The sequence below is a fragment of the Pan paniscus genome, chromosome 11 (genome assembly GCF_029289425.2).
Source record: "Pan paniscus chromosome 11, NHGRI_mPanPan1-v2.0_pri, whole genome shotgun sequence".
Lineage (NCBI taxonomy): Eukaryota > Metazoa > Chordata > Mammalia > Primates > Hominidae > Pan > Pan paniscus.
The window spans coordinates 82,499,567-82,514,329 of NC_073260.2; the positions used below are offsets into that span (position 1 = coordinate 82,499,567).

At 43.0% G+C, this 14,763-nt stretch overlaps 1 protein-coding gene across 6 annotated transcripts in view; it reads right to left on the reverse strand.

Moving 5' to 3' along the window:
- Positions 1 to 14,763, reverse strand: part of FRMD3 (FERM domain containing 3) — a 296,678-nt gene that overhangs the window by 98,147 nt on the left and 183,768 nt on the right. For all 6 annotated transcript variants that reach the window (XM_003810300.4, XM_034967512.3, XM_063593988.1 and 3 more), the window contains exons 4-5: positions 8,477 to 8,555; positions 2,016 to 2,113 (exon numbers count right to left, since the gene is read on the reverse strand). In XM_003810300.4, the coding sequence (XP_003810348.3) occupies positions 2,016 to 2,113; positions 8,477 to 8,555 (177 nt within the window). The remainder of the gene's footprint in view (positions 1 to 2,015; positions 2,114 to 8,476; positions 8,556 to 14,763) is intronic.

The window sequence follows — 14,763 nt, forward strand, 5'->3', positions numbered from 1 at the left end:
CTGTGTGAGTGTGGTCAGTAATAATAGCAATGAGGGATAAAATAGGGCCCTGATCGTCTGGATGGAGGCTCCGTGGCTTTATTTCAAACAGAAAACAGGATGGCGAGCTTTCCATTATAGATCCATATTGAGCGTGTCCTTGGAGAATTGATGGTAATTCACTAATGCCTAAATGCATTCTGAAATCCTCATATGCTGGTCTGTTGCTTGGATTAGTATCGATTCCCTTGTCTCTTACCTAAGACAGTGCACCCTAACTCAAGATGTGCAGCCTTCATCATGGAGGAAGGGAACTATGGGATTTATAGTCCTTTCACTCCGAGGTAAGAGAAGCAGCTTTCAGAAACACATTCTCTACCTCAATGTCGGTGAAAGGGCTGTTTCCCATCACAGTATCAACCGTAGTGCTTTAAATGGGAAAATACCCAAGGGTTTTAACACCTCTGCCAAAATCTGCTATCCAGGATGAAGCTGTTCCCAGGGAAGGGGGTGAAGAACAACACACACACCCATTTCGGAATTCTCAGAGAGACCAAACACACCTGAGAAGAGGATCAAAGGAACTATTTCACAGCACAGAGCATCCCACAGGGAGGGCGGTGGGCCACAGGGGAATCCCCAGGAGAATGACAGGTTTCTCAATCAGTGACAAGCTCAGTGTTGTGGTAGGCAGATGTTCATCACCGATGACCAGCTAATGGCCCATCAGAAGCTCCTGTGTTATTCCAGATCCATTGGAAGATTGACATAGTCATCTCTCTCTCTCTCTCTCTCTTTCCCCCAGCCCTGCCTTCTCTCTCATAAACATGTCATTAATGTTCATGCTACCAACAGCTGGATCATCTGAGTCCCTCCAGCTGCCTCTCAACTGGCCCAGGGGAACAGAACACCTGAGCCATTTTCACTTGGGTGTTGGGCCCATCCGTGGCCATATGGTGCCTCAGGCCCTGGAGGCCTCCTTCCCTCAAACCACTTTCCTTACTAGGTGGAAACATTCAGAACCCAACCAACATCAACACATTAGCTATTTCCCCTAGGGTTTGTTCAACTGGAAAAAGAACAGTAGTCACTTCTAATGGGCCTGCGCTACCCCTGGCCTGGTGCAGAGTGGTCTCTGAAATCACATGGCCAGGAAGGGAGGATGACTATCCCATTTAATAGATGAAGAAACTGAACCCTGAAGAGCTTAGGTAACTTGGTAACTTATCCATGGTGAACCATCCAGGAAATGGGAAGAAAGATTCAAATGGTGGTGTGACAGTGTATGAGACTTGTGCTCTCCTCACCACGCCCATAGCTAGAAGAGCTGAGGAATTAGACATGATAGACATGTACGTATGTATACACATACACACACTAATAGATAGGATGGATGGATGGATAGATAGATTAGATAGATAGATAGATAGATAGATAGATAGATAGATAATAGATAGATAGATAATAGATAGATAGATAGATAGATAGATAGATAGATAGATAGATATACACAAAAATGCTAGATAGATAGATAGGTAGACAGATGATAGATAGATAGATAGATAGATAGATAGATAGATAGATAGATGTACACAAAAATGCTTCCAGGGATGACCCCTTTGTTTAACACCTATCTTCCTAGATGCAAATTCCCCCCTCAATATGTCCATTAGGCCTCTCACCTAGCATTTGGAACTGAGAACATACAATACCCACATCCCTTCAGAGCTTCTTATAAACCCACCCATTCCACATTCCAGCCCCTTTGAAAGAGAGCTTCTGACTCTGACTCATGGGATCTTGAGCAACTCTGTTTTTGCAGAGACTCCTGTGAACATCTCTGCCCAGCCTTTCACCGGGACCCCACTGGCTTGGAAGGGAAGGTGAGTTGGGGTTCTGTTGCTATGTACCCAGCCCTACATGGTCTCCAGCCACAGACACAGGCAGGATGGCCACGGGTGGGAGAGAAGGGAGGCTTGAAACAGCCGGAGCTCCACAGTGCAATGGTGGCATGGGTGAGCTGTGGCCAGACTTACCTTGAACAATACAGGCACCCAGGTAGGCAGCATCAGAAAAGGAGCACAGCAGGCGGCCATGAAAAATGTCCCTTTTAATCTGAAGGTATAAAAGGTATCTGCAATACAAAAGGAGAAATGGTCACCCTAACTTTTGGCTGAAGTCTGGAAGAAGTAGGATTGTTCATGCTTAGCTCCCATGGTGACCAGAGCTTTTCCCAGCTCTAGAGACTGGCTTAGACATGCCCAGCCCTTTGTAGAACAAGCAGAGGAAAGCTGAGAGGGGCCCTCTGAATTCAGAAAATCAGAAGTGTCTGCCGAGCAGATCTTATCAGCCTCCAAAGCTGAGCAGGCTCGGCCTTTTCAAAGAGGCACGAGAAGAAATGAGGAAAGCCACAGGACCCAGTGGCCAGAGCTCCTGGCAGCAGCTCCCGCACGAGGACAGCCATGGCCACCGTCATCACTAGCTGCATCTCAGGCACATGCTGCCCAAGCTCTGTTTCAAATGGAGAGCCAGGAAACGGACTCAATCCGTACATAAGGCCAGCCTCATCATTTCTTAGGGGCAGAGAGACACATTAATCAACCTCAGACAGATGCAGTTATTATGAGGCCAGAAAGGCAACTAACTGATTCACAACTAGAGCTGTCATCTGTGTAGAGTCTCCCCACTCCAGGGATGGCACACTCAGATGCCTACTGAGGCCAGGCACACAGTGGCCTGTGACACGGGCAAGTCACCTGTGCTGGTGCAAGAAGTGCTGGAAGCAGGATGGGACACAGCAGCTCCCTAGAAAGGGGGCAGCCACCGCACAGCTCCAGCCCAGTGCTGCCACTAGAAAAGCACTTTGTCCAGTTTTTCCAGAAAAATAGCAAGGTGGGAGGCAGGCAGCAGAGCAGGGTGCCAGCTTGCAACCCCTGGCTCAGGCTCATTTTGTCCCTGTCCTTTCTGTTACTCCACACTGATCAAGCTCTCTTCCAATTTCCTCATCTTCTCAAGGTTCTTTCATTCCAGGCTCAGGCCTGGGATCTGTTGTTTCTGAGCAGAGTAACTTTACAGATGTGTGCAGATTCTTTCCGTGCTTCCTTTAGAGTTTAACTCTCAGAAACCAATGTTTTTTCTCCTTCTCATCTTCTTGGGGGTTTGTGGGGAGCATCTCTCAATCAGTCCCAGTTATCACCTTGTGAGGTTAATTTTACGTGTCAACTGGATTGAGCCATGGGATACCCAGATATCTGGTTCAACATTTTTTCTGGACGAGGGTGTTTCTGGAAGAGATTAGCATTTGACTTGGTGGACTGAGTAAAGCAGATGACCCTCCCTAGTGTGAGTGGACCTCATGCAATCCATTGAGAGACTGAATAGCACACAAAGGCAGAGGAAGCTGAATTCACTCTGCCTGACTGCTTGAGCTGGGACATCAATCTTCTATCCTCAGTGTTCCTGGTTCTCAGACCTTCAGACTTGGATTGGAATCTACACCATTGACCCTCTGGCTCTCAGGCCTTTGAACTACACCACTGGCTTTCCTGGGTCTCCAGGTTACAGACAGCAGATCATGGAATACCTCAGCCTTCATAATCACGTGGGCCAATTCCTTATAATAAATCTCATTATGTATGAAAGGGTGTGTGTGCGTGTGTGTGTGTGTGTGTGTGTGTGTGTGTGTGTGTAGCCTATTGGTTCTATTTCTCTGGAGAACCTCAACTAATAAACATCTCTAGCGCCCAAGTAATTTAATCTTTACTCAGCCACAGGAAGAGCAACATGCGTAATCCCCATTTTAAAGGCAAAGAAATAGAGAATCAGAGAGAGTGATTAGTGTGCTAAGGTCACAGGGACGCTGTCAACCCCAGAGCACTGGAGCTTACTGTTTCTGGGCCATTGGTTCACTGAAAGCACACTGGATCCATTGAAGGAATCAGTGGCTCACTGATGTTTTCCTTCACTGTATCTTTGTCTAACATCTGCTTTATGCTGTGCACTGTGCTGTGTGGGCACTGGGGGCATGGTGGAGGCTCAAATGACAATCTTTGTCCCCAGTTTAGTATTAAATTGTGTGGAGAGGATAAAGGCAGTCCCTAATAAATTTCTAATTTGGAGTTTGCTATGCATTCTGTCAAAGGAACAATATTATACTCATTGGGTAAGGACTCAGACTAGCTGCCTAATCTAGTGCCTCTCACACTTTAACGTGCACATGAATTACTTGAAGAGTGTGTTAAAATTGATTCTGATTCAAAGGGTCTTGGGTGGGCTTGAGATTCTGTATTTCTAATAAGCTCCAGGGGGGCCGGGCATAGTGGCTCACGCCTGTAATCCCAGCAATTTGGGAGGCCGAGTTGGGCGGATCACGAGGTCAACAGATGGAGACCATCCTGGCTAACATGGTGAAACCTCGTCTCTACTAAAAATACAAAAAATTAGTCGGGCGTGGTAGTGGGTGCCTATAATCCCAGCTACTCGGGAGGCTGAGGCAGGAGAATCACTTGAACCCGGGAGGCAGAAGTTAGAGTGAGCCAAGATCGCACCACTGCACTCCAGCCTGGGTGACAGAGCAAGACTCCATCTCAAAAAATAAATAAAAATTAATTAATTAATTAATTAATTAAGTTCCAGGGGATGCTGTGGTGCAGCTCCATCAGCCACACTTTGAGTAATAAGGTTCTAAACAAGTGGGCTTCTGGATCCTACCCCAGACCCAATGAAATCAGAATCTAGGCCCTCACCAAAACTTGTACGTGAATGTTCATAATAACACTATTCATTATAGCTAGAAAGTGAAAACAGGGCAGGGCACAGAGGCTCACGTCTGTACTCCCAGCGTTTGGGAGGCCGAGGCAGGCGGATAGCCTGAGGTCAGGAGTTCCAGAACAGCCTGGCCAACATGGCAAAACCCAGTCTCTACTAAAAATACAAAAATTAGCCAGGCATGCTGGCTCGTGCCTGTAATCCTAGCTACTTAGGAGGTTGAGGCAGGAAAATTGCTTGAACCCAGGAGGCAGAAGCTGCAATATGCAGAGATCACACCACTGCACTCCAGCCTGAGCGACAGAGCAAGACTCCATCTCAAAAAAAAAAAAAGTGCAAACAAGCCAAATGTCCCCCAGCTGAGGAATACATAAAAGAAACGTGGTATTTCCATACACTGGAATATCATCCAACCATAACAAAAATGAAATGCTGAAGATGCTACAACAGGGATGAACTTTGAAAGCATTATGCTAAGTGAAAAGACGCCAGACCCAAAAGGCTACACATCGCATGCTTTGATTTATATGAAACAACCAGAATGGACAAATCTATAGAGACAGAAAACAGAAAAGTGGTTGCCAGGAACTTGGGAGAAAAGAGAATACTGGATGACCACTTGGGTGCAAAATTTCCTACTGGGGTGAGAAAAATGTTTTGGAATCAGATCATGGTGTTAGTGGCACAAATCTGTGCACATACTAAACTGTATACTTCAATATCTGTCAAAATAAACTATTTTGAAAATCCAAATTGTCTTAGAGTGGTGGTTCTTAAAATTTGGCATGCTTCAGAATTACCTGGAGGGCTTATGAAAACAGATTGCTGGACCCAACTCCTGGAGATTTCTGATTCAGTAGGTCTTGGACAGACACCAAGAATCTGCATTTATAACAAGTTCCCAGGGGATGCTGACACTGCTGGCCCAGGGACCTCACTTTGAGGACCGGCCCTAGACTATTCAGAATAGCAAGGTCACACAAATGCTTTAAATGATTAAATCTTAGCCCTTTTTAAGGACTGTAAACTACCAGGCCAAATACCATGAAGTTTCTTTTCTGTATATTCAATGTATGCATCAAACATAAAAGCATTTCTTTCTACTTTTTGATGAGTTTGGCCATGAAAAATAGTTTCAAATAACTATTTATTGATAAATGAGAGGCTTGGGTTCTAATCCCATAACTCAGAAATCAATTTGGCAAGAGCTTCCTGAGAAAAGAAAAGCAGCTTTCACGTCAGAGTTTGGGGCTGTGCCCATATCAGTGATCTCAGGAGATAATCAAGAATTACTGTGGATTCAACATAATCCACTGAGTCTTGTAAATGGTTTCACATTAAGGATGCTCATTTTTTTATATAATAGCTACCAAAAAATAATGCATCTCCCTTTAGTGTCATTCCTGCATAAAAAGATTAAGCAACAAAAACCCATGAGGGTCTGAGTCATAAATTATTGTGCTGCCATTAATAAAATTGCATCTCTACATGGATTTGGAAGATGGTTCTTCTAAAAAAAATTAAAATCAACATTCTTTTGGTAACATTCAATTGTATAGAGCACTTACAAAAGCCCCAGAAATCTAAACGATTGTAAGATGATTGCTTAAATGGAGAGATAAAGGATAAAAAATGATTTCAAATATCATTTTTGTGGTTATTTTTATTATTTTGTGTTTTTAAATTTGCCTTTTTCTTAACATTTCTTTACTCTTAAGCATGGTCATGAATATGATCTTAACTTCTCACATATTAAATTCTTCTCAAACTTTAGATTAATCTTATAATAAAATAACAATTTATCATACAAGAAAAACTAAATATCTTCAAGATAAGAATTCAAACCATAAGTACCTGGGGCATTCCACAGTTTCTCAATTCGTTTAGAATTCTAAGGACTGTGTTGACTAAGAAAAGTCCATTTCTACTTGTATAAGGGCAGTGGAACATCTTAATTGCCTTTGGAAACTGAAAGGGTCACAATATTCCACTATTCATACCTGAGCTATTTAGTCAAAGGAAGGAAAATGTTAGCAAATACAACTGAGAGGGGCGAGAAACTAGGGTTATTAACTGAAATGCTGTACTCTTTTACTTTCAAATAGGACTTTTTTCAACAACAAAATGTCCATCCTTAATTTATATTGTGACACATACTCAATTTTTATCCTCCAGACAAAATTATAAAGAGAACAAATGACAAAAGTGAGGCATTAGGATTTGATTTGATCTTCCTAATTACACTGTTAGCACCCTGAGGGCAGGAAAAACAGCTTGCTCGCTCTCTCCTCTCTCTCTCTCTTCTCTCTCTCTCTCTTTTTGGCAGCTAATTCAGTCACTGCCCCCTGGGTAGTAACAGCAAGTGAGAACAAATTTATCAAATAAATAATTAACATTTTCAATCCAAAATCAGACCAAGGCTACATACTATACCATTCCATTTACATGAAATGTCCAGAATGGGTAAATCCATAGAAACCAAAAGTAGATTAGTGGTTGCCAGGGGCTTGGATGGGGACTAGGGTGGAGAATAGGGAGTGACTTCTATGGGGTACATGGTTTCTTTTGAGGGTGATGAAAACTTCTAGAACTAGATGGTGGGGAGGGTTGTCCAACACTGTGAATGTACTGAATGCCACTGCATTATACACTTTAAAATGGTGAGATACATTTATGTCATGTGAATTTTACCTCAATGAAAAGAAAAAACCAGGCCAGATTGCAAAATCCCAACCACTGCTTATAACGTCCATTATCTATTACCCTCGTTTCCACACACACACACCCTCTCTCCCCATCTCCCATGCCCAGCACAAACCTTACTAAATGACTGTGAGGAAATTAATAATAGAGAGCAGAACCATCTGCTCCCTCCCAAAGTCACCTCCATGCCACTAATGGTCAAGCTTACCAGAGACCCTGGATAAAAACAAGGAAGCAAAATATCCAAGAACCCAAAACCTCCCCCTGCCAATGATCAGAGCAGATTACACTTGCTTTTCTGTTGCATCTATCTGTACCTAAGCAGCTTATTTTGAGAGATGATTATAGCAAGTGATTTTTGTGGTCACCAAGCCAGAGCCTCATCTAGAGCTAAGCGCACAGCAGCGCTCTCTCCCATCCTCCTAGAATCCTGCTCACAACATGTGCCCAGGTTATTCAAGGAAGCCAAACCCCCAGAAGGTACGCTGAAGCTGTAGCCCCAACAGAGGGAGGTGAGAAGGGAGGAGGTCCAAGGACTCAAAAATTCGGAGAGTTGGGCTGAGAAGAGTCTGAGTGGAGGGAAGCCTGCCTCCCAGTCGGTCATTCCGCAAGCGGAAGGCAGGATGACAGACAATGCATTCTGCCAGGCGATCTTTTCCCTCCCAGAAAAGCTGAGATCCAAAAGATAGATTAGGGACTGTACTGGGTATGAATTTGCCCATGTCTCTAAGACAGACGCCTCCTGTTTATTTTTAGCACCCCACTGTCAGATGTTTTCAGAGAACACCTCCCCCATCATAGCCAGTGCTTTTTTCTGCAGTTAATTACACTCTCAATGACAATTGTTTTTTTAAAAAATCCCAAAACAATTCAGTGTAAGAGAAGCATTCCAAGCAAAAACACTGAATTCCAAGCTTGCAACACTGAGACGGTCAGCTCTAGACAGGAGGCCCATCTAGCCTGCAAGACCAAAGAGATTCTGGCTCGTTAAAGGCGCACGTTAAACATACAAAGAAACAAAAAATACCTTGTGAGCTCTTCTTTAATCTTCAAGGGTTCATGTGGGTAGAATTTCACTCTAAAGCACATGGTGTATGGTGGATGAGCTGAAACATCATAAAGAAAAGGCATGAGAAAAGCAGCAAAAGACCATGGCCTCAAACACACACGGGAAAGGCAGCCGTGCAGCCTGACAGACTAGCCTGGGGAGTGGGGGCCAGGAGGGGGTGATTGTTTTGGAAGAAGCAGATATGATGCCCAAGAAAACAAAGCGACAGCAACAACAAAACTCAAAGAAAATGCTTGACAGGACTCCCAGAGCAAATGTAGAATACCAGCAACCCAGTCAGTGAGCTCATTTTTCCACATCACAGCTCGCCTTCATTCCTTCATTCTCTCCAGCACACAGCTCCAGAGAACACTTCTCTTCTGATTCTTCCCACCCCTTGTGACAAACAAATTGCCCATAAGCACCATTCAAGTTGCTGGGCTCACAAAAGATTTTTTTAGCCTGTGAGGTGGAAAAAAAAAATGTCACTGCACATGACTAGTTTTCCCAAAATGATGGTGCCTCTGAATTAAAATTAAGGTTTAAAAGATGGAGTCAGCCATGCAGAGATCCTACTTTGCAGATTTTTAGTGTTATCTATCTATAAAGGCAGTCACCTGTATGAAAATAAACACTGTTGGCCGGCTGGTCGTGGTGGCTTACGCCTGTAATCCCAGCACTTTGGGAGGCCAAGGCAGGCAGATCACCTGAGGTCAGACCAGCCTGACCAACATGGAGAAACCCCATCTCTACTAAAAATACAAAAAAAAAAAAAAAAAATTAGCTGGGTGTGGTGGCACATGCCTGTAATCCCAACTACTCAGGAGGCTGAGGCAGAAGAATTGCTTGAACCCAGGAGGCGGAGGTTGCAGTGAGCTGACATTGCACCATTGCACTCCAGCCTGGGCAATAAGAGTGAAACTCCATCTCAAAAAAAAAAAAAAAAAAGAAAGAAAGAAAAAGAAAGAAGAAAAAGAAAAAAAAAGAAAAGAAAACAATTTTATAACTTTCTGGTTTCCCTGAAGGGAAAATCCTATGTAGGCTGCAATTCTGGTTGAGGTTCATGATTCTGGAGTGTTCTGATTTGCCTCAAATATCCAGAACTCACCCAACTAATGGGGATTCTACAGGACTTCCAAGATCTTCCATTATAAGATCACTACCGACTTGTAATATTACACTGATAAATGCATACCAGTGTAGTGAGATGCATTCAGATTTCAGTTAACATATAAAATGAACATCTTAAATCAAGGAAATAAAATAGTTAGCATTACTATTTCCATGGATTGGACATACCACTCATTTGCTTCTGTATCAGTAAAGCTACTTGGGATCAGTTCTCAGTCTACATCCAAATGTGAATATGAAACAACATCCTATTTTACCCAAATTCATATTTCAAGATACGCAGGGGTTAAACTGCCATCCAATTCTACACTGTCTGGACTACTCCAGATGTAGACGAATCCTTTACATAAGAAGAGCCACAGGGTTCTTGAATATGAATGTATAATAAGAATAATTTAATATGAAAAACAATTATTAAAAAGGATTTGATAGCATTAAATTACAAAAAAAAGAGCAGCATCTTGCTGATGATCTCAGCAGAGAAAAACTGATCATACACACACACACACACACACACACACACACACACACACACTAGAACTCTTTTCATTCAACGCCCTACTTCCCTACCAACAACTAGCAAAATTCTTAACTGAGATGAGTGCTCCTAACCTGATCCTATGTTCCCAAGATTTAAGAAAAGAACCTCTTTTTTCCTGAAGCACTAGGAGAAAATAGATACCTTCTACATAGCAAAGAAAAAGCTTAGAAAAATACATCATTCATCTTTAATGATATCTAGAAATTCAGTTCTAATACAAAATAATTTATCTTTAAACATTTCCCAGCTTTCTTTTAAGTTTGTTTAAAGTACCATCTTTAATAGAGATAGATAGAGATAGGTAGATAGATGATTGATAGATACATGATAGATAGATAGATAGATAGATAGATAGATAGATAGATAGATAGACATGCCATCCTGCTTCATTATTCACTTTGTCTCTAATCCTGCCCTATCTGTCTCTGGTTCGTTCCTATCCAACTTCATTACACCCCAAATTCTCCAACCCATATTAACAACTTTCATCTACATTCTTCCCCTCCTTTTGCCATCCTCACACAAATATATGCCAACATGATTATATTATATATGTGGAGAGATTTTTAATTTATTCTAACAAAATAAGATAATACTGTACATGTTTCTCTCACTTTCCTCACTTAACGCTATATCCTGCCCATCCCTCCAGGATAGTAGATAGAGATCTCACTTAATGTCTATAATAACTACAGAATAGTTCATATTATGAATACACCAGAGTGTAGTGTACTCAATTATTCCCTTTTAATTGTCATTTAGGTTGTTTTCACACTTTTGCAATTCAAACTATTCTACATCAAACCATATCCATCCTTGTGCACAGATCGCTATATGCTTGTATTTTTATTTCTATAATATAGACTCTCAAAAGTTGAATTGTTGGATCAATAGGTATGGGAAAATGTTTTAAAGAGAGCAGAAAAATTAAGTCCCCTGACTATCAGCAATTTATAAAAAGGAAGATCACAGAAAATGGCCCCAAACGAGAGCTGTCCTTTCTCTCCTTCCTGAAGCATTAACTTCTTAGTGTCGTAAGTTGGCTTCAATAAGCATCGGAGCTCCTCAGATACAAATAGTGACTCACACCTGTTCCAAAGGATCAGGCAATGAGGCCCACAACTGCTCCCCAGTGCTCTCCTTGACTATGTCTGAGTGTAGGAAGCCTTCCCACCCAGTTCTCCTCACTTCAAGCTCTGAGGCTCCAGGAAGGTCTAGTGCTTCTCCCACGTACATGAAGAGTCCTTCCATCATCTGAAGATGACACCTGTGGGCCTTCAGAGTCTTCCCTAAAATAAACATCCTGGTCCTCTTCATTTGAAGCAGTTCTGAGTGGCCTTCACCAGCCGGCCCCTCCACCCTAAGCAGATTCTTGTCTGCTCTATGCTTCCTCAAGCCAGGGGCCCTAGGATTGCCAGCTTCATTCTGGACATAATTGTCGTCTCCTGTCAATGGTCTCCTCTCAGTGTTGATTTACCCTGAGTTTACAATAGGCCCACAGTCTTAATTCTTTTCATATCTGCTGTTGCTGAGTCACACAGAACAAGCCACTATGTTCCTGACATCTCCCTCCATTTGCTGGGACATGATCACAGAAGAAATCAATACAAGGTGCTCAAGATAGGCTCACTATTGAACCCCTTGGCAGAGAAGGGATGAGAGCTGGCGGCAGGAAAAACAAGAGGAGGCACTTTTCAAGTTTAACATTTTCTATTTTTTTTCTACCATCATATATGCCCTACTGTGTTTTTCTCTCATATCTAGCCAACATCATTGACCCCATGTCACCAATAAAAGAAGAGTTTCCCTGTAAGTTGGAAGAACCACTCAGTTCTGTCACAGTGATCCAGGAGTAGTGCCAGAGACCTGAACTGATGAGAAGGTCAATGTCTTCATCCAGGCCTGATGAGGCCACTGCAGTGGGGTGGGGGGGGGGGCACTTTTTCTTTAAGAAACTTACTTAAGGTTCTATTAACAGATGCAAAAATTATATTATTATTTTATAAAGTAGTACTGCTAAAGAATGTTCCTTCACAGGGCTGGAACAAGCTGAAAAGATAAATAATTTCCCCCAAAATTCTGATCTAGTTATGGATGACAAGATGCATGAGGGTATAGAATAATATGTCTTGTTCAGCTTTTTATCCCCAGAGCTGATTATTGATAAAAGGTTGATTTTCTGAGTGTGTGGATAAATGAATTTGTGAATGATAAACCCCAGGCTCTGAGGCAGATGTCTAGAGGAACACTGAGGCCCTGCCATCACATTCATCCCTTGGTCCCTCTGACAGAATCAAAATACAGATCTAGAAAAGTTTGTCATCTGGATCACTACAGCAATTCCTGCGATTTACATTTTGAAAGCCTCTTTTCTCAGCTTCTGTTCTTCCCACTCAATATCTGGAATAAAATTCAGGGACTCTGGAGTTGGTTACGATAGCTACTTCTAGAGGCAGGATTGATTAGTTCAATCAGCAATTATCTATTGTTATAGGTAACAGACACAGTTTTAGATGTTGTACATTCATTGCACAAATGTTAGCAGCTGTGAACAGACAGAAATTTTGTCTTTTTTTTTTTCTTGAGACAGAGTTTGGCTCTTGTTGCCCAGTCTGAGAGTGAAATGGCGTGATCTCAGCTCACTGCAACCTCCGCCTCTTGGGTTTAAGCAATTCTCCTGGCTCAGCCTCCCAAGTAGCTGAGAATACAGGTACCCACCACAATGCCCGGCTAATTTTTTGTATTTTTAGTAGAGACAGGGCTTCACCATGTTGGCCAGGCTGGTCTCGAACTCCTGACTTCAGGTGATCCACCTGCCTTGGCCTCCCAAAGTGCTGGGATTGCAGGTGTGAGCCACTGTGCCTGGCCAAAAATTCTGTCTTATGGAATCAACCTAAGTGCCCATCAATGGTGGACTGAATAAAGAAAATGTGGTACGTATACACCATGGAATACTATGCAGCCATAAAAAAGAACAAAATCACATCCTTTGCAGCAACATGAATGTAGCTGGAAGCCATTATCCTAGGCAAATTAACACAGGAGCAGAAAAACAAACACTGCATGTTCTCACTTAGAAGTGGGAGGCTGGGCGCGGTGGCTCACGCCTGTAATCCCAGCACTTTGGGAGGCCGAGGCAGGTGGATCACGAGGTCAGGAGATCGAGACCATCCTGGCTAACACGGTGAAACCCCGTCTCTACTAAAAATACAAAAAAAAATTAGCCGGGCGTGGTAGCGGGCGCCTGTAGTCCCAGCTACTCGGGAGGCTGAGGCAGGAGAATGGCGTGAACCCGGGAGGCGGAGCTTGCAGTGAGCCGAGATCGCGCCACTGCACTCCAGCCTGGGCGACAGAGCAAGACTCCGTCTCAAAAAAAAAAAAAAAAAAAAAAAAGAAGTGGGAGCGAAACATTGGGTACTCATGGACATAAAGATGGGAACAACAGACGCTGGGGACTACTAGAAGAAGAAAGTAAAGGGGGCAAGTGTTGAAAAACTAACTATTGGCTACTATGCTTAGTACCTGGGTAACAGGATCATTCATACCCCAAACCTCAGCATCATGAAAAATATCCAGCTAATAAACCTGTGCATGTAAACCCTGAATCTAAAATAAAAGTTAAAAAGAAATTCTGTCTTCATGGAGGACACATTCAGTAGGGATAAACAGGTATAAAAATCAAAATAAATATGTGAAATACCAGGACAGTAGAAGGTCATATGTGCTATGGGAAAGAATAAAGCCAAGAAGATGTAACAGATGAGAGAAGACTGCCACCTCTGCTCCCTTTTCCCATCCCCACTCCAATCAAACCCATGAAGTACGTGCAATTCTTTTTACTACCTTGAAAAAAAATAAAACACTCAAAAATCAAATCATTTAAAATTGTAAGTCATTGAACAAGGAGGTTGGGGGTCATCTTTAACCCCAAGTGTGGTGGCAATGGTTTGGGGTCAGAAGTCCAGCATTTGAGCACTGTGGTGCACCCACACCAGCTGTATGACTGCTGGAAAAGGAGCCTTCTCAGATGCAACATGGAAGCCCCCACTTACTCCCTGGGACATGTCCAAGGTCCTGAATCCCCTTGTGCAGCGATGACTAACCCCTTCTCCAAGCTGCTAAGTGTCTACGCAATCCAGCTTCCATGTGTTCTTATTCTTAAATTACAGGGAAAGGGGAATGACGTAAAGAAAGATCCTTCTCTGTGCCAAACATTTGGTGCAGAATCAGTAGAGGAAATGTCTGATGAAGGAGCTATCTGCGCAAACCCACAGCCTGTATTGGAGCCCTCTCCCAACGGTGTCATCATGAACAGCCACTGTGCATCTTTACTAGACTGGGCAGCATGGTCACCCCATGGGAGAAGACATCCTGGCCCTGTCTAATGTGGTGCTCAGGCTTCAGCACCCTTGACAGGGGTACACAGGGTGGTGAAAACCCCAAATCCCCCAGAGGATGAGCCCCTGAGTTTTGAAGAGGATGTCCCAACAGTGATCTTGAGAAAGCCACCTAATTTCTCTTTCCTGCTCTGCAGAGGTCACAGTGCCAGTGCCAGCCATCATGTCTACCTTCCAGATGTGTTTGGGTGGATCCA